We start from the raw sequence: 23,252 nt of genomic DNA on the forward strand, positions 1-23,252 counted from the left end.
ATTCTGCAAAAGTACAGTGAGCAGAAGGCTAAGCGTCAGTGCACAACAGTGACTCACCGCATTGCACTGCCGTATCACTTTCTCATCAGTAAGCATCTTCTGTTCTCAGCATGAGGAGGTTTTGTGGAGACTGTCTCACAAATAACACACAGAGGCCGAGTTCTGTCAGTGTCCTACTTAGCACTTACAGAGAGTCAGTTACATGATAGTAAGTGGTTATGAGTGTTTATTATTATATGAGCTAGATAAGGCAAGCTTGGGTTGTTCTAGCAGCAGAAAGCATCAGTATTCCAAAAAAGCAAACAAACACAAAACGTTATATATGTGTCAATATAAGAAATGGCATGTAGCCACAATATCAGGCATCACCCAGCCTCCACACTGACACCTAAAGACATTATCTGGATTCTGTGTGAACAAGGGGACATGACATCAGGTCTCTGGCAATAAATTCAGTAAGTTTGCCGAGTTGTCCTTACAGCTGGCCACAGTGACCCAAAATGCTGCGTCTGATTGATTTCATGTTACAGTGAAGGCGAGAAGAGTCAAGTTTGTATTTAAGAGACAGAAGAAGTGCTTGAAAACAGAATCAGAAACTAACAGAGAAAGTATGCATGAGTTAGAAAGATGAGGATGGACGAAGATTTAAAAAAAACAATAAAATAAAAATTTAACATGAGATTTCAGTAGCAGAGCTGCATGTTGCCTCAGCCTGACGCCTTGTGGCCACGCAGGGAAACACAATCAAACTTAAGCTATGAAATGATACTGATGCAGTATCTTACCTGAGCATCTTATGGTGAACAGAGTGTTTCATGTTCTTCTGTTATAAATTTTCAGTACAGTCAGTACGCATTCACCTGTTAGCCTTCGTTAGATATGGCCAGACAGTGTAATGAGAGTCGCTCACCTGTGCAGGAGGCGGACACCTACAGCAAACATGTTCGGGTGATGTGAAAGTTAGAAATAATGTCTCACAGTGGCCTTAGCGTTTGAGAAAAGTCGAACCGCCATCAGTCGATATTAAAGCGATGGCAAAAGATAGTTCACAGTTTTCAAACCTTTGTTTAGGACTGTGAGTCGTCACTCCTGTAAAGAAACAAGTTCTGACTCTGCAGGAGCAGGACAGCCACTGTGCATGCGCATTAGAGCTGTCAACAAGTAGAGCAGGTGCTCCTGGGAGTCAGTCAGGTGATGAACAGTCCTCAGTAAAATATTAATGATGTCTTTTCTTCTTTAAAATCGATTACACCGCATAAAGACTACAGGATTTTTGTCTTTATTGTCTCTGAACCGTCTGGCTTTCTTACAGCTTTCTGCAGGCCGGAGGACTGGTTAACTACATCAAATATGATATTTTTATGACTTTTTTTTTTTTTTTTTTTTTTTTACATTTTTAATTAAGTTTTCTCATCACAAACCTTCTCTAACTCTAAAAGGCTGATTTAAAAAATCATTAAATATGTGACATCTTTCCTATGATCTGACATTTGAGATTTACTCTAAAGCCAAATAAAACTAGTGTATATTCTATGTATTTTCAAGATTTTATTAGCAAGATTTTTCAAGACCTCACCAGAGCTGCTTTAATGCTACTGAAATCTTAATCGCAGAACAAAGTAACTGCTTTCTTAAAACTTCAACAGCAGAATCAGCAGCAGAAGGGGGAATAGTGAACACAGTGCACAGCTACACAGTGACACCATGTGGACACAATAGAGAAATACATTTTACATTTCACACTAGACCAGCAATGTCAAAAGTTGTCCCTTTATAGTTTGAGTGGAACTCAGAGGGGGAAAAGGTGCATGGTAGAGTAACTTATGTTGCCTAAAGACAAATTATATACATTTATAAATGTATGTATAGTATGTATAATGTTTTAGCTCTCACCTGCTAGTCTTCAAAAACCTCATTTGTAACTGCATTTTTATCATTAACCTCAAAATGCCATGATCAGCATGTGAGTAACCATCACACATTACCTCACAGCAGCGGCTATTATCATGCCTGGTATCTTGTTACGTTCAAAGTTCAGCTTTGAAGCTTCATGTTGTGAAACGGGCCTCCTACACATTTCATGTATGCTTATGTTTTAAGTCCAGTGTCAGAGGCAGAGAAAGCCGTAAACTCATTACCTGCATGCACTGCAGAGACACGCTAACACAAAGACAACACGCAACACTGCTCCCTCCAAATGTGACTATTTATTACCTTGCAAATGCTCTTATCAACAGATGTAAAATTGAAGGTGTTATATAAAAACAAGGAGGGTAGACAAGGACAATGAGTGCCATGACTTGAACTTTACACTTCTTGGATCATGCAGGGAAGGCCTGTTTTAAGCAGTTTCAGTAGTTCATCCAGAGAAGTGCTGAGTTAGTCATGTCCAGCACAAGAAAAAAAAAAAAGAAGATTGTGAGTAAAGGAAGTTACTTTCCAAGCAAAAGTGTGTTAGTGTTACTAATTGTATATTTCAGCCAAGAATATGTTAAAGTAAATTGCATATACTTGTAAAACTAAACAATTGAAATTTGTTTCAAACTAATCTTGCTCATCTGTTAAAAAATAATAAGTTCAGTTCAGTTATTTGAAAAACACATGGCATTTGTTGACGTACTATAAGGAAACAGGAATTAGGCTAGGTGATTAATGTTGTGCTGTATAAACAGTCTTTGTGTTGAAGGCTTCTCAAGTAATTGTACACTTTGGCAGCATGAACACGATGTAACAAGAGCCAAGTGTACTGAGAGCAGTGTACAGAGTATGAGAACTGTAACATCACACTGTTTTGATTAATGAAGTGATTTTGTTCATTCAAAATTGTTCCTACAACTTACATTTAGCAAAACTTTATAGTGCAGACTGAAAAAAAAAAAACAATCTCAAATCAGAGTGAGGAGGGATTGAATCAGGAGCCACTGTTACGTTAACACAAAAAATGTCCACTATCTTTGAACTTTGGTCCTTCAAACCCAGAGTTACAGAGGTGATCAAACTATTCTCTGACTGGGAGAAAGGACACTTGTGATTGGTTGGAAGAGTTGCACACCCCTGTCCCTTCCCCTATCTCAATTCTAGAGTCCACTTTTTAACTTTGGGGCAATGCTCACCTATTTCACTTAAGGCATTAGGTCCCAGTCCCAGTCCCAGTCCCACACCTGACAGCAAAATGTCTGACAAGGGATCCTTCGATACCAACGTGCTGACCCTCACCAGGTTTGTTCTGGAGGAGGGCAGGAAGGCGCATGGAACAGGTGAGCTTACGAACCTGCTCAACTCCATCTGCACAGCTGTCAAAGCCATTTCCACTGCTGTCAGGAAGGCTGGGATCGCAAACCTGTGAGTAATATTTCATTTTTATTCCAAGGTAGGACAAATAACAAAACCACGCATCTGAATAGGAAGGTGAACAGGATTAATGAGGGGTGTATGCACCCTATAAAACGTTTACAAATCAGTCAAGGTCACTGTTGTTTAATGACCACTGTTTTAACATTACTTTTAGTTCCCATTCGTTTTTCTCTCATTTAAATGTGTGTAAAATTGGGTTTAGTGTTAGTGTTTTAGTTGCATGTAGTATGACATGAGAATCAGTAAACAGTTTTAACTTAGCTCCTGGCCAAAGGTAAACTCTGCAGACGGTGTGCACAATCCCACAATCCTCCAGGGCAGAGGTCGAGAAGATAATGGGTTTTTCAGACCTCTCTCACAATGTGAAAAAAAAACCCAACAAAAGTTAAAGAAGCATTTAATGCACTTTACAAAACAACAAGCCTTCAAAAACTTAAGTCTGCTCTTCTTTCCTTGCTTGGAAGATATGGTATTGCTGGAAGCACCAATGTGACAGGGGACCAGGTGAAAAAGCTGGACGTCCTGTCCAATGACCTGGTTATCAACATGATCAAGTCCTCCTTCTCCTCCTGTGTGCTTGTGTCAGAGGAAGATGAGAAGGCCATCGTTGTGGAACCAGAAAAGAGAGTATGTGCTTTTGTACAGTATATACATGCATGGCTGAGTCAATATGAGCTCTTTTTCTTTATGTTTTCTTTACTGTGACATTGATTTTGAAAAAATTCTCATCTGACAGGGAAAATACATTGTGTGCTTTGATCCACTGGATGGTTCCTCAAACATTGACTGTCTTGTCTCAATTGGAACAATTTTTGCCATCTACAAAAAGGTTAGTAACTATGAATTTCTGCCCAAATCCATAAAAAGAGCACCTTCCTCTTCTTATCATTCCTAAAGTGCCTTCCCCTGTTGTGATATTTTTCCACATGTTGTTTGATAGACCACAGATGATGAGCCATGTGAGAAGGATGCTTTGCAGCCTGGAAGAAACATTGTCGCTGCTGGTTATGCTCTGTATGGAAGTGCCACCATGATGGTCCTCTCCACTGGTCAGGGAGTCAACTGCTTCATGCTTGACCCTGTAAGATGGCATCAAAACCATAACCGTTACCTAACCGTATATTAATTGTCTTTTTGTCACTGTGATTCCTTTTCTGCAAATGATGTCACTGTGTATTTGACTGCATTATGATAATGTGATGATCTGACATTTCTCTGAAGGCAATCGGCGAGTTCATCTTGGTGGATCGAGATGTGAAGATTAAGAAAAAGGGAAAAATCTACAGTTTGAATGAGGGATACGCACAGCATTTTTATCCAGATGTGACAGAGTACCTACAAAAGAAGAAATACCCAGAGGTAAAAGTCATTACATTACAAAGGTTAAATGTGGAACTGGCAACCCAAGTGGCCAGTGACCAGTGTTATTATTGTATTTTGTAAACGAATGAAAAATATTTCACTCTGAATATTATGAAATTGATATAAACTCTTCTCAACATGTTTGTGTTTCTAGGATGGTTCTGCTCCATACGGTAGTCGATACGTTGGTTCAATGGTAGCTGATGTTCATCGTACTTTGGTGTATGGAGGAATCTTTTTATATCCTGCTAATGTCAAGAGTCCTAAGGGCAAGGTGAGCAGACTGAGCTTCTACAAATGAGCAAAAAACTTGAGTAATTTATGAAAATTGGGGCACGTAAGTTATTTGATACGCACACGTGCACATGTCTTTCTGCTTCCTGCCTTTCAGCTGAGGTTGCTGTATGAATGCAACCCCATGGCCTTTATCATGGAGCAGGCAGGCGGCATGGCCACAACAGGATCCATGAATGTTCTGGACATCCAGCCCACCACTATCCACCAGCGGGTCCCTGTCGTCCTCGGATCCCCTGATGATGTGCAAGAATATCTTTCCATTTACAAGAAGCATAACAAATGAGGTACTCAGGCCTGACATGTATGAGTCTTACACAAGACAGTATAAAGTATGTATCAACCGGCAAACTGATAATAAATTCTATATTTTTTTTCAGTCTCTTTGAATACAGCAGGTCAAGTCTGATGCTGAGCAGCGTAAATAAGAACTAAACATAATCACGAGACTCAATCGGGACATTGCTTTCTACCCATTCCCTCAGCTGCACTGATGAAGGAACCAGGGGCGTCACTGGGCCTATGAACTCTGCCTCACACTGTGCTAATTCCAGCTCACTGCTGTGCGTGTGTCATTGAAGAGACTTACCCTGTATTTTTTAAATAAAGACAAATGAAAAGATGCTCATGTTCTTCACTGAGTTGGCAAAGTTCTATATATTTGCATGTGTGGGTTGAGGACTACACTGTGTCTCTATGTACAGATCAAGGATTAAGGGTCAAATTGGACAGAAAAATTGTGACCACCACACATCTGCCATATAAAATTTCGGCTTCATTCAGAAATTTAAAATTGATCCTTTCATGGAACATCTACTCAAATAGTGTTTGAAAGTAGCAAGTGATCTGTCTGTTTATTCCTTATATAGTTTTCTTTGCTCACTCATTTTACTTTTTGGTGTTTGTATGGATTAAACAAGCAACATATAACTGTTAGGATTAGGCAGGGTCCTCTTCCTTCACCTTGTATCCCTGCTGCGTTCCCCTTCCTGGTGTGTCTCGTTTGTCTCTGTATGCGTTCTCTACCTGTTTGCGTGTGTGTGTTTTGTGTATTTGTGTTTGTCAGGACAACGTGTGGGGACCCATTTTTCCCGCCAACTCGCCTGCACACCTGATTGGAATCCTGTCATTACCCCACCTCCTACCTGTGACTACTTAAGATCAGTGTTTCACTCCACTCCTCGCCAGTTCATCTGACCTCATTCCCTGGTAGAAACGCTGGCTGATCTTGCTGTGACTTTGACTTGCTTGTTTATGTGACTCTCTGGCTTCTATTGTGGATTACATACCTGTGCTGCAGGTTCACCTGCATTTAGCCATCCAGCCCCTCTATGCTCTGTGCCCCGTTCCGTTCGCCTGGTTTTTGGAGAACTGTACCCACGCTCTGTCAGCCCATTTGCCCTGGAACATAGACCAGGATTTCCCCTCTCCTGGACTCTGCCTAAGCCTGCCACCTTGTGTCTGCCTGACCAACTCATATCTAGAAACTTTGATTCATACACTCTTTGTGGCAATAAGCTGTTAAACTTTTACTCCATCTTCTGCGTGCTGAGTATTGCATTCAGGTCCAGATTTGCCACCCTAAAACAATAGCTTACTTTGGTGGTGCTGGTTGGCAGGTTCTGGATACAGGATCAGGCTAGCTGCCCCTGTTTCCAGTCTTTATCCTAAGATAACCACGTTCTGGCTCCAGCTTCATGTTTAATGGACATGTACTGAGCCTTTCATCTAACTGTCTGCTAGAGAGTGAACAAGCGTAGTTTCCAGAATGTCGACCAGTTTGTTCATTTATTTATTTATTTACCTTTTTGTCCATCTCCATTAACAACTTTCATGTCTTTCAGACTCAGTGTTTCCTTGTTAGCCTCTGATGGTTTCTGGCATCAGCAGTGCACCCTGACAGGCCTTAGTAGCGCCAGAAATGTTTTAGCTTTGCCACAGCACTAATGAGCCATAAAGACTCACTGAGAAAAACAAAAAGATCCAGCAGTATGCTAACATAAAAGCCTCTTTCAATCAATCAAGTTTATTTAGGAAAGCGGTCATTATGGTCTGTAGAACAACAATGTGTTCAAAGTCAGCACAGTCTGTATCTTTCTTTCGATATTTTACTGTTGCTTCCAGCAAAGGAAAAAATAGATTGGAAGTCTGATATGAAATTTAACGAGATTGTAATAATGTGAAAACACAATAATAGTACAGTTGTGTGGATCTCTGGCCACTGATGTCAGTTGGAGACTTGGCATTGAAGTGCCTAAGCTCTTCTGAGAGCATAATGGAATTTTCATTGCCTTTTTTACTTTAGTCTTGGCAATTTAAAGTCTCTTAATGTGAGAATATTGTACTTGAATAATATGAAAGTTAAATTATGTGAACTCAAAGCAGATGTTTGATCAGAGATGGAGGGCTTAGCGATTCCAAAAGAACTCCTTTGTATCTATAGAGAATGCAAAATAATTTATGTTGCTCCAGTGTGCTGGGTGGAATCCATATTGTCTGGTATTCACTAAAAACTGAGCCACTTCCTTTCTTATGTGTGTTCGTCGGTGTCAGCATTCAAGGGTCTCGGGTGCCCACGAGACGCGCAAACACTTAAGCAGTACAGGCACACATGTTTATTTCGACTTTGTTCAGACTGTGTATGATTATAGGTTACTGAGTCAATATTTAGATTTTGCAGCAAAAGCAAAACCCAGGCTGTTTATTTTTCCCTTGCTACTGTGTGTGGTGAGTGTGTCCGTACTGTATGTACCGTGTGTGTGCTCGTGTACAAAGGACAAGATGAGATGACATGGCTTGATTTGAATAATAGTTGTACAATTGAAAAAAGTTTTGAGGATCATTGTTGAATGTGTTAGGCTGCACTGTCGTCTTTACCATGCTTTTCAAGATAGCCATTTCCCCCTTTTTTTGTCCAAAGGAGCTATTTGTTTACATATAGCTGCATCACTGTCTGACCATTAGATTTTCTGAAACACAAACAGAACAATGTCAAATCAATATTATATAGCAAAAGTGGTAGTTAACATACCAGAATAATTTAGCCAAATCACGTTTTCATGGCAACTTCTGCCAAATGATTGTAAATGTTCATTTATAAAACGATAAAATATATCAGATCTTCGACTCTTTGCCATTTTATTTTGTTTATGCAACAATGTTTTGTCATTTTTTTCCATCTAACAGTGACAGGTCAGTGCTTGTTGTTTCCTGCTGTAGCCCTTCACTGTCTGCCTGATCCACCCCATGTCCAGACAGGCTGTGTTTACTTTACACTCTGATGAAGAGTGTTATAGCAGTGTGTCTGTGGTGTGTCTTTGCAGTTGACAGCTTACTCAGTCGACAACCTCCTACTCTCCGCAGCCCATCTCAGTTTTGCCAGCGCTAGATTGAAAGGAGGCTCACAACAGACAACAGATCCGTCATTTCATGCTCATCCAGAAATTAAGAAAAGAAAACAAAATGTCCTAAAACAAAAGTAATCAATGACAAACATGTTTTTGGCTCCAGGGATGGCAACGTCAGTTGGCCAAGTACTTTGGTCCAAACTAAAATATCTCAACAAATATTGAATGTATTGTCATGAAATCTGGATCAGCCATTTGAAGTCCCCAGAACATCACTGTACTGACTTTGATCAATCTGGGACTTTTTCAGCACTACCATAAGGTTCACATTTGTGGTTTTTAGTGAAAAATCTTGACAACTATTGAATGGACTGTCATGAAATTTGGTACAGACATTCATGTGCCCCTAACTCCCCCTTTGTTCCTTTATTAGTTAGCAGACAGTAGAGGGTTTGACAAGAAATGAGGAGAGAAACCTGGGTTGTTGGAGTTCATGGTTGGCGCCTTGATCCTAGGGCCACCGGGACGCCAAGAAACATCTTATACTCTGGTGGTCCAACTCTGTTCTGTACCAAGTGAAGGAGGACATGCACTTCTGGCCTGGAGGGGCTGAAAAACCATATTTGGTTGGATTTATAATGGCTGTTTTTCATGTGGCCTCTGTAACTACGATGATCTTATCTCCTGTCAAGACAAATACATGTTTTTGTTGGGGTTTTCTTTTTCTGAAACAGAAGATAGGTATAAGTTAAAAGTAATCAGCACAAGCCAAAAACATGCCCCGAAACAGCTGACTGTGTACCTGAGGTGTACTGTAGCTCACAAGCAAAAGGGTAAAACTATATCTACATATCTATTCACCCACTGACTTTCATGATAAACAAGTTTCTCTCTGCCAACCTTTGTAACTTATGTCATCAGACTTCATATTCCACCTACCATCTCACCTCTTGTTTAACTGTTCTGCATGGTTTTTCTCAGCACAGTGACAGTACACAGACCCAGAGAGCCTATGTTTAAATTAAACATAAACTCTGTATCCCAGACCACCCTGATTGGAGCTAGCTGCTTGTCCAAATACTGCCTCAACCATCTTCTAGAAAGGACCCATATTTGTACCTAATACTTCATGCATCCCCAACCCCATCCACTCCTAACCCATCAAACACTCTAATTTAGGAGTGAACAGTCAAAACATCTAAAAGCTTCCTTGATGGCTGCACATCACAAGACTGCATTTCATCTGTCCACATCCAAAATCTTAAATTCAACCTGACATCTGACTGAGTGTTGTAGAGTGTGAAAACCTCCACTTAACTCTCTGGTTACCCAGTCAAAGCTTTTTTCGTCACTCTTGTCTAAGACTGGAACCAAAGTTGGATGGGAAAAACCATTACTGCAGTTTAGAGGGCAAAAAAGGGACGTGTTTTCTCCAAAGTTATGTTACTAGGAAACATTAATGTTTGCAGTGCACTGAGCTGGTTTAGTAATTTCTCTCAAGTGTACCTTTGATAGCAGATTCTATAATCTGTTCATACATATGATGCCTACATCATGTCCGCAACAACTGCTTTATATAAAGTCTGTCTCAGCAAACTTACTGGCAATCAATCAGCACAAAATAAATCTCAGAATGTCAGGACTAAATAATACTCTACAGCAGGCATGTATGAATTCTCAGATCCTTACAGTAGGAACACTGGTCTTTTATGGTATTTGTCTTTGGAAATGGGAAAACGTGCACTCAGATTATCTTGATTTACTCCATGGTTGTCTTGGACAGGAAGAGTTGGACCAGACCACCACTGGTGCTGCACCTTAGAAAGGGTGGTGTGTTTGGATTAAAGGCATGCATGTGGTTACTGTCACTGAAGACTGTCTCATCGGAGCTCTGACCACCAGACTAGAGTCAGTATTTCTTCCGGTTGTAAGATACGTGTGTATTAAGTTTAGAAACACTAACTGTAATACAGAAGGACAGAATTAACAAAAATATAGTACATCAAACGATGCTCTTCCATATGTCACAGTTTGTGTATGCTCCCATGTAACAGAGTTCTGCAGTTATTGGGCCTCATACAAGAACTGGTACCATACAGATTCATTCTTAAGTGGCACATATGATCAATTTAAGAGAATTCATCAATTTTCTTGTGCTTAGAATTTTATCTTAAAGAAAAAACAAAAATCACAAATGGTCAAGCACTCGTTTGAAAAAAAAAACAAAACAAAAACAAAAAACAAAAAACAAAAACAAATCATCATCATGGCATCATCACAGAGTTTGGTGAATCTGACTTAACAGTTGTACAAACAAGCCTCGCAGAAGTGAGAGAACTTCAGGACAAGAAAACAAAAATTTTCTTGCATTCAGCCCATTATGCAGCACAAGAGATACACCTTTAACAACTGAGGGTGGGTGTGCATTAGTAACTGTTGACACCCATCAAAATGTCATGAATCAGCCTGCACGTTTCCTGTGTCTTGCCTGAGGTTCTAAGAGCACTCCTGAGGCTGACAGAAAGATAATCTGGGAACATTCACCCATGCTATTCAAACAGCATCTTCAGCTCTGCTCAAGCATTGTGATTGCTCAGGCAAATGTCAGGGAAGCTCTGTGTCACGTCTCATTTTCTGTCTCCTGAAACAGCAGCTACACTTTAAAAACTGAGCTCAAACTGTGCCCCATATTGGCTGGATGCCAAAGGGACTGAGTTACAGAATATACCACGCAAATGCGAAAACTAGCAGTCTTGTATCCTGCTTCTCCAACTTTACTGTGGGACTGTACCGTGTGTGTACATGCATGCAGAGTATTAATCCCACAATAATCCCTTCCAGCTATTACTAAAGTATCCTAGATATCTTTTAAGAAATAATATCCTCTTTCATTGTTTGGTTTCTACAGGGCTTAAAGGGATAGTTTGACATTTTGGGAAGTAAGCTTATTCACTTTCCGGTGTAGAGTTAGATGAGAAATTAACAATCTCATATTTACCCGTTAAATATAAGGCTACAGACAGCAACCAGTTAGCCTAGCTTTGCACAATGACTGGAAACAGGGGGAAACAGCCAGTCTGGTTCTGTCTGACGGTAACAAAACTCCACTTATAAGTACAATTAAAGCTCACTAATTCACATTATATCTCATTTGATTAAAATGAGATATACAAAGTGTAAAAACATCTTCCTTTTTTTCTTCTCGGCTCTTGTTATGTGCTCGATAGTCATTTTCCTCCTTTCAGGTTTCTTGTTAAGGCCTTGATCTAGTGCACAATGACTTGTCTGTGGTAGGGTTGTGGTGGCATATCTGTCCCTGAGCAGCTATTTCCTCTTGGAGAGATACAGGATCACAGTTTGGAGAGGAGAGGTCACATTTCAGACAAAAAACAAAACTCCTGCCTGCCCTGGAGTCTCTTTTTCTTCTGTAATAGCTACACACCTCCTTCTTTGGACACAGATACCCTCGGTGGTATTACCTCTGAGGAAATTTGTGTGGCTTTATTATCCTCCCTTCTTTGTACTAAAGAGAAATGGCTCTGCTATCTTATCATTACCTGACCATGTGTTACAGAGTACCTCTATACTGCAGGCCTAAGCACTCCTGGGAGATTTCCATTGTTCCTTATAACCCAAATTTTACTGCAGGTGTCATTAATCTTCTACAGCGGCCACTATCAATTACCCACCTTTGTGATGGCAAAACCAGCGCCTACCTCTCTGTCTGGATTTTTACTCTCTGTTCCAATCTTTTTAACAGCCCCATCTGCTTTCCTCCAAAAATTCTTATGTGAAACAATAACTACCAGGACATGAATCTTTTCATAACGTTATCCAGCTTCACTCCCTGTCCTGGTGTTAATCTGTTCCATGAAGCAAGCCAAAGGAGTCTGAAAGTCGTGCTGTTGGAAAACCAGTACAACAAAACAATTGTCTATCTGTTCCACCTCCCATCTTACCATGTTCTAAACTTTTGGCGTTGATGATGAAAACTGTCTGAGTTATCTTGGCTGATTTACAGCCAGAGTGACCCATGTTTGAACTTGTAGCTTTGTTCTCTTCTGTGAGTTAAAAGTCAAATCCTTTTCCTGCCGTGGTGTGTCTCTTCCCCCAGTGGGACGCACTGATTCTCAGAACATGTGGTACCATCCTAAAACATCTCTGCTGTGATAAAGGCAAGGGGTATAAAGGAGTCTGGATAACACAGTGAGAAAAAATGATGCAGGTCAGACAGCAATCCTGTTATACAAGAGCTGGTATGCTAGTAATAGCTTTGGTCAGGTGATAGAAGCGCAAAACTCAGCCTCATGGTGGCAAAGAGAGGAAAAATCAGGGAATCACCAGAGTCATTAAGATTTATCCTCTGTGAACCATGAATATCTGTACAGAATCAATAGTTCTTGTGATATTTCACTGAAAATGGAAAATGTCAACCTCATGGTGACATAGGAAAATAGAGGAGATCACCAAAGTGATCATGAATGTGGATCGTGAATGTCTGTACAATCCATCCACTAGTTGTTGACATAGTGACCAACATTAAGCCACTAGCATGACTAGAAATCACTTTGGTGTCTGATCTTTCAGATGCATTCCAGAAAACCAAATTACCGTAGAGCTGTGTTGTTGACTTGATGTATAGTGGCACTCACGCTGTATGTTCATGACAAGACTAAACCAACAAAAAGTTAAAGTTACATTCTTATTTTCACTGAAAGCATATGGGTTCTTCTATTTCGTGTGAAGAGAATGAGGAACAAAAATGGACGTATCTGTGACAGACATCTGAGAAGTTTCCATGAGCCACAGAAAAATGAAAAATGTAGGCAGAAAAACACTTGGCAGCTTTTTTAATATTGACTCCTTTTCCTCCCCCCCTCTCTCTCTCTGTCTCTCTCTCTCTGGGCTTGGAAGCACTTGAATACAAAGTTCAGTGAATTGTTCTGGCAGTACAGCTTGTGTGTAATGACTTCTGACAGCACTGGAGACAAACTGAAGAGCATGTCTGTCTCTGCATGAGTATTTACAAATCTACTCTCGGGAACCGCATTCCAATTCTGGAAACCCTATTATATGCACGTCGCTATGAACAACCACATGTACAGGATGCATATGTGGAGGTACCCTTTTGAAATAAATGGAGGACAAGACTGTAAAGGAGACTGGCTTCATATTTACCCCAGAACAATCTGAGAAGTTTGGTATAAAAGTAAAAAAATGTAAGTGAAGTATTAGGGTAATTTAAGAGGTACAGTTAGGGGGAGAGCAGCTGCCTGCTCCATCATACAGAGCCGCTGGCTCCGCTGAATCTGGCCGTTGTTCTTATCTGGCTGACATCCAACACTGATGGGACTTTGGTTCTGCTGTGCATTATGGAGTCCCTCTTAAAAGTGAAATGTAAGTGTAGCCAGGGTCTGTTCTTCAGTTTGTTCTCAGTTGTTGAAAAGAAAGTTTTGTACAGGCCTTGTGCATCAGTGTGCAGCTCTGCAAGCAGCAAACATTTGAGAAAGGGAAACTCTGAACAAAAGAACATGTAGAATTGTAGTGTTCTCAGCAGTGACACAGCAGCATCTATCTCTATTAAATGCTATATTTGGCGTTAGTGGTCTGGGTTGATGTCAGCTCCTTTGTAGTTAATGGAGACCCTTGACCAGTTCACCATTTGGGCTGTGTCTAACCTCCACTTTGATGTTGCTCTAAAACTGGGTCTGCAGTCAGCCTGTTGCTCTGGTATGCCAACTGGATGAGATGGGGGGGTGTTTGGGTTGTTTGGCTAAGAAACTCTTCTGCACTTGTCTTGACTCCTCTCTAATCTCTCTAATTGGAATCAGGGGTCCCGGGGTCCCCTGAGAGCTGCCAGATCTTTGTGGTCATAGTGTGGTGATGTGATGGGGTCAGAAGAACACACTTCTCCCAATGACTGAGGGGTTTTCTTTCCTATACTTTGTTGTGTCGGCCTCAAGGCCTCAACTGATACATGTGTTTGTTTACACTGTGTGTGACTGCAGTTGTCATGCCTCTTCACACTTCTTGATAGGTGTTATTGTTAGGAAATAGGAAATACCCTTTCCCAAAAGGTAGAAGCACTAGGTCATTAGGATTTCACACTGCAGCTTGCTTACACTTGCACAAAATGGGCAGTAAAAAAAAAGCCAAATGTGTTTTTTCTTTAACATTTCTTGCATGAAGGCCTGTGGTACTTTCCCAGCTCCATATCTGGAAAGCATAGTTCTTAAACCTTTAAGCTGTCATGTCTTTATTGGTGTGTGCAAATGTGTCTGTAGAGCGTTCACACGTGTGCTGTAGCATAGCTTGCACTCAAGGCTTGTTATGTTTCATGGGGGGAAAGTGTAAGACAGGAGCTCTGCAGGTGTTTTAACAGCTGTCGTTTCTCCCTGCAGGGACCCAACACGATCCAAGAGTTTTCCAAAGAAACTGTGCCTCATTGCACACGAGTCTCATCGCAGGGACAACAGTTACTAAGGAATCAGACCACAGCAGTTGAACTGTGCATCACTGTAAATCCAAATTTTGTAGTCGTAGTCTCTTAAGAATAGATTACAGAGAACACAACTATATCTAATTACCCAAAACAAACTGGGATAAAAGCAAAAAGACCAAAAAGTTGTGCTGCAGCTTATTGCACCTAACACCTACTATTTCTTGAACATGCACAGTCCTATTAAATCATGTAGATTTTCTCCCATTTAAAACAGCCTTGGGATACATTTTTTTCAGGTAGTGATTTGTTTTTAACATCATGAGATTGTTTAAAATTCTTGAAACTGTTTTTGAAAAGTACCGTTTTATTTCTCTGCCTATCTTTGTATCCACCACTTTGGGGCTGAGAAAAACTGTTCTAAACTCCATTAACAGCACAACAGTTATAACAAAAGTAACAATGGCTGTAGTGTGTAATCTCACGAAACACAAATAAACCGCACTGAAATTTCAAGTGGTTTTCACAATAAGGTAATAAAAAAAAAGTACCGTTGCAGAAACTTTCCTTTCACCTCAGTTTAAAAACAGTGGCCTGCGTCACTGCCCGCGTGTGACGAGGGAATCACAACAGTTTATCGGACCAATCGGACGCGGCTGTTGCAGTAACCTAATCAGCCCATCACTGCGCAGCCCTCATCTCAGAGCGGCTGCAGTTGGACTGGATGCGGGTTGGAGCCCAAAGCGGGTGAGTGACTTTAGGGACGAGGATTTCGTGATAGGCTCGTTTTGGAAGAGTTAATTATTATTATTCAATAATTCTTTGAGCCAGTATTTTTTTTTTTTTTGTGGACATGCTGAAGTTTGGAAAACTTCGTGGGTGCTGAACGACAGGCAGACACACGTGAAGCCTCCGAAACCGGACTGGGGACTGGCGAAAACTCTGCATCAACACTGAAAGTTGTCAGATCTTTACATGACGGGCCTGGTGCGGCCATCCCTGATGAGCTGTCGCTTACTCTGTGGCACCTCATTGACTTCAAGTCACCAGCTGTGACATGATATGAAACCATCAGGGGGTAACGCGGTTCTGGCACAGCGTGTTGGAATTACAGAAGCCCCTATGAGGTTCGGCGTTTTTAAGATTCATTTTTCCCGGAAATGGCAAGTCGTGCCATATTGATGGAGCGGACAGCGGTTTTGATATGCAGCCTACTCATCCTAATCATCGGTCTCTGTGTCGGGTCTCCTAACCACAGCCGCCGGCTGGTCTGCTGGAAAGCCATTATGAAGTGCCATGGAGAGCCGGACTGTCGCTACGCTTATGATCAGTACCTTTATGCCTGCGCGTCTGTCATCAGTGGGGAGCGCAAGAAGTGTCCCAGTCACTGCATATCTTCTCTGATTCAGCTCAATCTAACCCAGAGCGGCCCGGCTCTGGAGGACTGCGACTGCGCCCTGGACTCGGTCTGCAGGAGCACCAAACAAGCCATCGAGCCGTGCCTGCCGCGGACCAGTAGCATGGGCTGCACAGAGGCCCGACGGCAGTGTGAGATGGACCTGTCTTGCAGCACTGCAATGAGGGATTATTTATTTCACTGCCGAAAACTTTTCGGAGGGGGACGGTGCTCGGATGGGTGCCGAGGGGTGATAGCCAACATGCGCTCCATACCCAAAGCGCAACAGCTAGACACTTGTGAGTGTGATGGCACGGAGAGGAACATATGCGAGTACATAAAAGTCAGCATGAAAACGTTCTGCTCTGATTCCGGGGACAGGTTCGCGGGAAGCGGATTTTCAGACTCTGAGGAGGATTCAGAGGATGATTACATCGACCAGGGGGATTATCTGTATGTGGAAAACTCAAGTGACTCCACGCGTTGTCAGACTCTGCTGAATGTCCTGACCACCATTTTGGTTTTAACCAAATTAATCTGAAAAGCAGCGAAAGTGTTCCAGTGGTCCAGGAATCAACTCACCTCGCTAGAATCTGTCTGCTTTGTTGTAACCAGCCATTTTCTTTATTGTCATCAAACTAACACTAAATTCTGCATAAACATTCTGCTTCTCTTCTGCAAAAGTTCATATAATTCAGGACATTTGCTGTTTGTTAATCACTCATGTCAAAAGCATGTCAGTGAAAGTTTGTGGATCAGATCAAGTGGGTTATAGAATATTTAGCCTATTACTTTATGTATATATATGTGTTCAAAAATGTTATCTGTCATCTGATAATGCTGAAGGAGCCTATTTTTGTATGTCATCTATATAAGGGTAAATTGTACAGCATATTGTATAAAATTATTTTTATCACAGTACTTGTTCATGAGTGATGAGAGATTTGCACTGTAGATGAATAACTGAGTCCCACTCATTTACTGCATTACTACCACGGAGAAAGGAAATATGTTTTGTGTAAAAGTGCCTAAAAGTCTTTATGTTGGCTTTATTCACCAATACGTGACCATATCAGAGGCAGGCTGTGAAAGCAGAGCAGTTCTTTTTTACCAGATGTACAGAGACTTTCTCCACACTCCCTTCATTAAAAACCAAAGTTGATGTAAGTCACTAAAACTTGTCTAAAACCCAGGGCAGGTCATGCATCTGAAAAAAAAAAGAAGCTCTTAAGAGCGTGATACACTTGACCTTTTAAACGTGGATGTTTGCATAAGGTATAAAGCTTAGTTCTTGTAAACTGTTCAAACAGATGAGAGAAAGGTAAACCCCCTCCTCTTGGGGATTTGCAGCACAAATGGGTCCAAGAAGAGTTTGGTTTCTTTAGCTTCACCCCACATGTTTGTTAGAAGTCGTCACAAAGACACATTTAGGGAAAAAAAAGTTGCCTGTGTTCGGGTGAGTGGAGATTTGAAGTGCCCATTGTGAACACACTCCTCTGAATGTACATGCACGTTAAATAAATAAGAGTTTTAAAATGATTTTTCTTTGGACTTTTTTTTTTTTTTTTTTTTTTAAAGACTTAGGCTGTTGATTAAAGGAGAACGAGGCAATGTTAGTCCATTTACAGTAATCTTTTTCTTTGATGTGTTTGAAGTACTTTTCCCTTGAACATGTGCTGGGGTGGTGATTAAAGCAATCACCAGATAAATCTAGGATTAAATCTTTTCTGTAAATAATGTAATTATTTACCACATCCCATTGAACCTACTGTAATTCCAGAGCCTTACTGTGGTTTGTAACATTTTTGCATGTAGAGGCCCTTACTTATTTTTGTACCGAATGTGCCATTGTGCATGTAATACATCTGGTATGTGTCCTTAGCCACAATGACTCTTCGAGTCACAGTTCCTCTGGTATTCTAGGTATTTACCTAAACTAACTGTCAGTACAAATCAGAACAGTTTATAGGCCTTGGAGCAATTTATAATCCAGATCATCAGATTAAAGGCTTAGTGGGTTCACCATAACTGTTTACAATCAGTACAGTTATTCCAACAAGCAATACATGTCATGAGTAGTGGTGACAGGATGTGGTTGCGAAGAAAAATTAACTGTTATACAGGACAGATGTGCAAACAGTTTATTGGATTTTTTTTTTTTAAACAAACGTCAAAGACAATCAAGTTTTAGGATTTCTGTATCCACTGTGTAATTTGTAATTAGTGGTAGCAGTGATGCTGCAGGGTACATGTGTCTGTTTACATGCTATGAGTCAGTCAGCTCTCTATACTTAGAAAAAAGCCAGCGTCCCCTCCTTCACTTGTGATAATGGGTCTTGAAACCATTGATGGCAGCCATGTTGCTTTTCAGGCAAAAGAGATGGGCCCTCCAGCCCATTGATTGGAAGAGAAGTCGAGTGGCACCTCTATTATGGAGATGCAAAATACACAATGGTGCAGCGGCACAATGTGGGGGCACTTCATTCACACTGTTCCTCTGTCACCCTTTTCAGGGCGTGGGGGGAGCATGAGGAGACAGCTATCCCCGAGGAAGACAGAGGAGTTCTGTGAGAAAGTTCAGGTTTATTGCTTGGTCTGACAAAATATTCTCTGCACGGTTTTACTTTTGTTTGAGCAACAGTTAGTTCTCCTTAAATTAGATGTTTAGTTGCCCCCTCTGTCTTCTATCTGAGGCCATCAGGATAACGTCCTTTATCATAGTTTGACAGGCTTCATTGTACAAAATGACTTCAATCTGAAAAACATAAGCTATCATTAGAAGTAAAAAAAAAAGATTGACCCAAATAATAAATCATACAATGGCAGTGATTGTTAAAAAATTACCAACAAAGTGATGTGGTGAAGTCATTTCTAGGGGCTTTTGTTACGAGAACCAAAAGCCTACCACTGTCTCTTTAAGAGAGCAGGCCTCTGCTCCAGCCATTAATAATTGTAATGCCTTTTTATTATTGTTGAGGATAATGAAGGGATGAGAGTCATATGGGGGCCCCAGACCATACTTTGCCCTGAAATGTTTTCAATTAACTTTTGGCACCAGAAGAAAATAGGAATGTTGTGTTTTTTTCCCATGCTGAAACAGAAAAGAGTCAACTGGGGCTTTTGGTGCAGGGACCAGAACCTCATAAAAATTGCCTCATCATAACTCAAACTGTTGCTTGGCCAACCTCCCCTCTGCCCCGCCCCGAATCCCGCGTCCTCTAGGTTACACAAAAGAAAAGCAAATAGGCAGCATGACTTTAGCTTTATTTTGAAGACAGTATTCAATCAGAGCAATGATTTTCTCAGGTCCCTTTTTTTCTCATATTAACCTTTTTATGGCTAATTGGCTGTTGGTGTATTGTGTATTATACTATATACGTATTTTTCTGAATAACCATCTAAATTTCAATATAAATGTTTGGAAGGTGAAGTTATTTGGGCTTCTTTTACCACTCAGCTTGATGTCAGACACTGGTCTTCAGTTACACTAGCGTCAATGGCAATGAAGTAACTCCCTTCCTCTTGAAGTCCCAGTGGAACTTTGCAAAAACATTTTTAAACAGCTCAGCCACCAGACTGACTTTTTCCTGTCGAGCCTATTTTGAAACTCCCAGTCCGGGAATAAAGAGAACTGCTTCTAATTCAGTTATGCTCATGTCCGCCTCATGTGAACCCAAAGAGAGATGCAGGTCGAGACAGAGAAACTGGGCACTGTAAAATCTATGTATTGAATACAACCTGATATCTATCGAAGTTAAACCTGAAACAGATGGATTTGAAACTAAACAGAGAAACAGACCAGCCAGACTCTTATTTCCTCCCTTTTTGAACCAGCAGACACTGGCACACAACCCAGTGAGACGACTTACTTGGTCAGATAGCAGCAAAATCCACTGTCATATAAACAGAAAAGTAACAATATAATGGATATTGCAGATGTTGTGACATCCTCGCCTTAGTTCTAAATTCTAAAACAATTAGTGGGTTAATCAATTACTCAATCATCTATTATTTGTTTAAGTGACTTATTAAGCAAAGTGATTTGCTGGTGACATGTCTCTCAGATGTGAGGACCTTTCTATGTTTATCTGTTGTATATCATTGTAAGTCAAATATCTTTAGGTTTTGTACTGTTAGTTGGAACTTGTGATGAGCATTTTCACTTTTTTGGCATCTTATAGTCTAATAGTTTGATCCACTGATCAAAAACAACTGAAATAATCGTTAGTTGCAGCTCTAAAAGATCTTAACTCATAAAAGGCAGCTACAAGAGCTCTAAGAAAGAAAGAATAAAAAACATCAATTTAACTTTTCTAACTGGAGAACTGTGTTATTTCTTTCTTCAAAAGTTACATAGTTTGGCTTTAATATTAACACATTGCTTGATTTAGCCTGTAGTTCAGTTTTGACCAAAAATAAAAATAAATCAAGCAAAAGCAAAGTGAAGTGAATAAACCCCAGGGACTCACAATAGTTGGAGGTTGGGGGTGGACTTGAGGAAGGCAGCACCCAGGGCTTTAGTGAGGTGGGAAAGGTGGAGGAGGGGTTGATTTATGATTGAGGGTTAATGGGGGAAGGGTCTGGTTTGGGAGAAGGGCTGCACTGGGCTGAATGTCAGGGATTTCAAGCCCCTCTGAATGATGATGCAAAGAGGGAATGTTTAATCAACCAATCAGATAGGTTTTCTCTATCTGCAGTGGCTGCATAGGAATCGTCACTTAGTTGCCCCCCCCCCCCCTTCCCATTCCCTCCTGCAGCCCAGCCAAAGGGCAGTGGTGCAAAGTTTTCAAGGAGTGAAAGAGGAGGAGGGGGGAACACAAAACATAGCTGACAAGGGGCATAACTTCATTTCCACGGTGCTGGGACAGCTGTGTGGAGTAATCTGCCGTAGCAGCTCTCTAAAACTTCAATGCCTTTAGTGACCCAGGGAAGTGGGGAGGGGGCAACTCCTACTGTGACCAGGCGTTTAGGACTGCGAGGGGGCTCCTTTCACACCCCTCCACGGGCTTTTGTTAAAAACATTATCCCTTACCTCTTCCTCACTGAAAGCGGGGACTATATGTTTATGAGATGAGACAACAATGGGGTGCATTTTGAAAGCAAAGTTAGCCTTCAGTTTCCTACAGCCGCTGAGAACCAGGTTTCAGAGTGAAGAATTCTGAGACTGAAGTACAATGAACTCTGTTTTCTCTGTTTTTAACCCTAACATATTTTTGTTGTAACATGCTTGATTAAAGTGTCAAGAAGATGTTTTTTTTTATGTTTGTAAGGCAGATGTTTGTAAGATAAGATCATGTTTGTAAGATAACTACAAGATGTTTGAGGTGGTTCTACAAAGCACATAGAAGGTAAAATATTTTTCATTGCGATTTATTCGAGATTGTAGATTTTCCAGTTGAAAATCACTAACCTTTAAACTAAATATGGGCAAAGCGGTGTGTGAGTATATTATAATATGACCCGTTATATTCCAGTGTCATACGTTTCTTGAAAAGGTTTTTGAAAATCCTCATTTAAGCTTCAGATCTTCACTTGATCCTTAGTTTGTAGTGTGGGTAAATATTAGTAAAAAGACAATTGGGCAGTCTATCGATGAAGAGAGGTTCATTATTTTGTGCTAACTGTTCTGTTGAAGGCTGAAGAAAGAACAAAACATTTTAGACTAAGATAATGGCTTGAGGCTGGGCTGCTGTCCGGAGTGAATGGGGTCTCCCTGGAGCACAATAAGGTCCCAAAGTTTTACTCCATTATGCTGACATCCTAAAGGCCAGGGGCCACCACCCCCGGTGGTTACTTCTCAACCATGCATTCATCATGCATGGTTGATGAACACACACACACACACACACTCATCCATATACACACAATCTTTAGGACTTTAACTCCTCTCTATTCAAGTGGTGACAGGAGGTGATATTCCCAGAGGAATTAGTAGGAGGTCCAAAACTGTTTAGGTCATTTTAAACAGTTGTTTGATTTGATATTTAAAGAACAAAGTGTTGCACAAAGATACACACTATACATATTTTTAAAAGAATATTTCGTATTAAGGATTCCCGAGAATTCACAAAGCCAATAGACAGAAAGAAAATACTAATATAATGTTGTGTCTTAGCAAATTTCTCTTTTACAGGTCTGTGCACATTCCTAAATATTGGGCAAGGCTGTAGCAGAATGCTCACTGCTGTGTCACTCACTGCTGTTTGCTTAACAAGCCCTTCTCTGGCACGAGGATCTCCAGTCATGCCTGCAGTGTTGGCGCTAAATGACTGAGTCTAAATCCGAGAGCAAACAGAAAATCAAAGGCTGTTAAGCTAAGCAAATATGCCAGTCAGCCTTTTTGCCCATTGTGAGAGCAAATCCACAAGCATTAAAGCAATAACCCAATGGTAATGATTTTACCATTTTACGATAATGAGAAGAGGCTAAACACAGTGATGGTTTAAATACCTTCAATCATTTGTCCCCTCATGTTAACCATCACAGAAACATAGTTCATCAAAGGCGGATATATGTAGTTTATATTTGACATGTACTTATGAGCGTGTGAAAATGGCTGCAGGAACACCTAAGGAAAACAGAATGCACATGTACTGTCTTCCTTTGTGTTGACGTCCAACACCTTAATCTCAGATCTCTGTCCACTGGTCGTCATTCTCTCTCCATCCAGCCGGCTTCTGCTCATCTGGTTCTCATTTGCACAGCACAGCCAGATGGAATGTGCGCATGCTTTTAAAGATGAGTTATTAGCCCATTAATACATACTTCAGCCAACACTATTTTAAAGTGAACCAGGGGCAAGACACTAAAGGCAAACACATTGTTTTTTCATGCTTTGGTCAGTTTTGAGATTTCGGGCTATTTGCTTTCATAATAAGTCTTTTCATGCTGGTGGAAAGAAAATGTCCAAAACACATTGTCTATGTATCTCTGTAGATTTCTCCTACTTTCACCAAAAGTTAGCATTCATGTCCTCACACTGTATTGTTGTCAACCTCTCTAGGTACTTAAATCAGCACTGGTGCTGCGATGGACTGTGGCACCCCATCTTTATTAATAT

General features: G+C 40.8%; 2 protein-coding genes across 2 annotated transcripts; both read left to right on the forward strand.

The window, feature by feature from the left end:
- The first annotated feature begins 3,101 nt into the window (after positions 1-3,101).
- Positions 3,102-5,633, forward strand: fbp1b (fructose-1,6-bisphosphatase 1b). The gene is made up of 8 exons (XM_041058952.1): positions 3,102-3,342; positions 3,819-3,981; positions 4,091-4,183; positions 4,295-4,435; positions 4,576-4,713; positions 4,871-4,990; positions 5,108-5,297; positions 5,391-5,633. The coding sequence occupies exons 1-7, from the start codon at positions 3,173-3,175 to the stop codon at positions 5,294-5,296; spliced, it is 1,014 nt and encodes a 337-aa protein (XP_040914886.1). The 5' UTR covers positions 3,102-3,172; the 3' UTR covers position 5,297; positions 5,391-5,633.
- A 9,895-nt stretch (positions 5,634-15,528) lies between these two features.
- On the forward strand, positions 15,529-17,714 carry LOC121195151 (growth arrest-specific protein 1-like). The gene is made up of 2 exons (XM_041058415.1): positions 15,529-15,543; positions 15,659-17,714. Exon 2 carries the CDS (start codon positions 15,957-15,959, stop codon positions 16,731-16,733), a length of 777 nt encoding a protein of 258 aa, XP_040914349.1. The 5' UTR covers positions 15,529-15,543; positions 15,659-15,956; the 3' UTR covers positions 16,734-17,714.
- The last annotated feature ends 5,538 nt before the right edge of the window (positions 17,715-23,252 follow it).

Source organism: Toxotes jaculatrix, chromosome 16 (assembly GCF_017976425.1).
Source record: "Toxotes jaculatrix isolate fToxJac2 chromosome 16, fToxJac2.pri, whole genome shotgun sequence".
Classification (NCBI taxonomy): Eukaryota; Metazoa; Chordata; class Actinopteri; family Toxotidae; genus Toxotes; species Toxotes jaculatrix.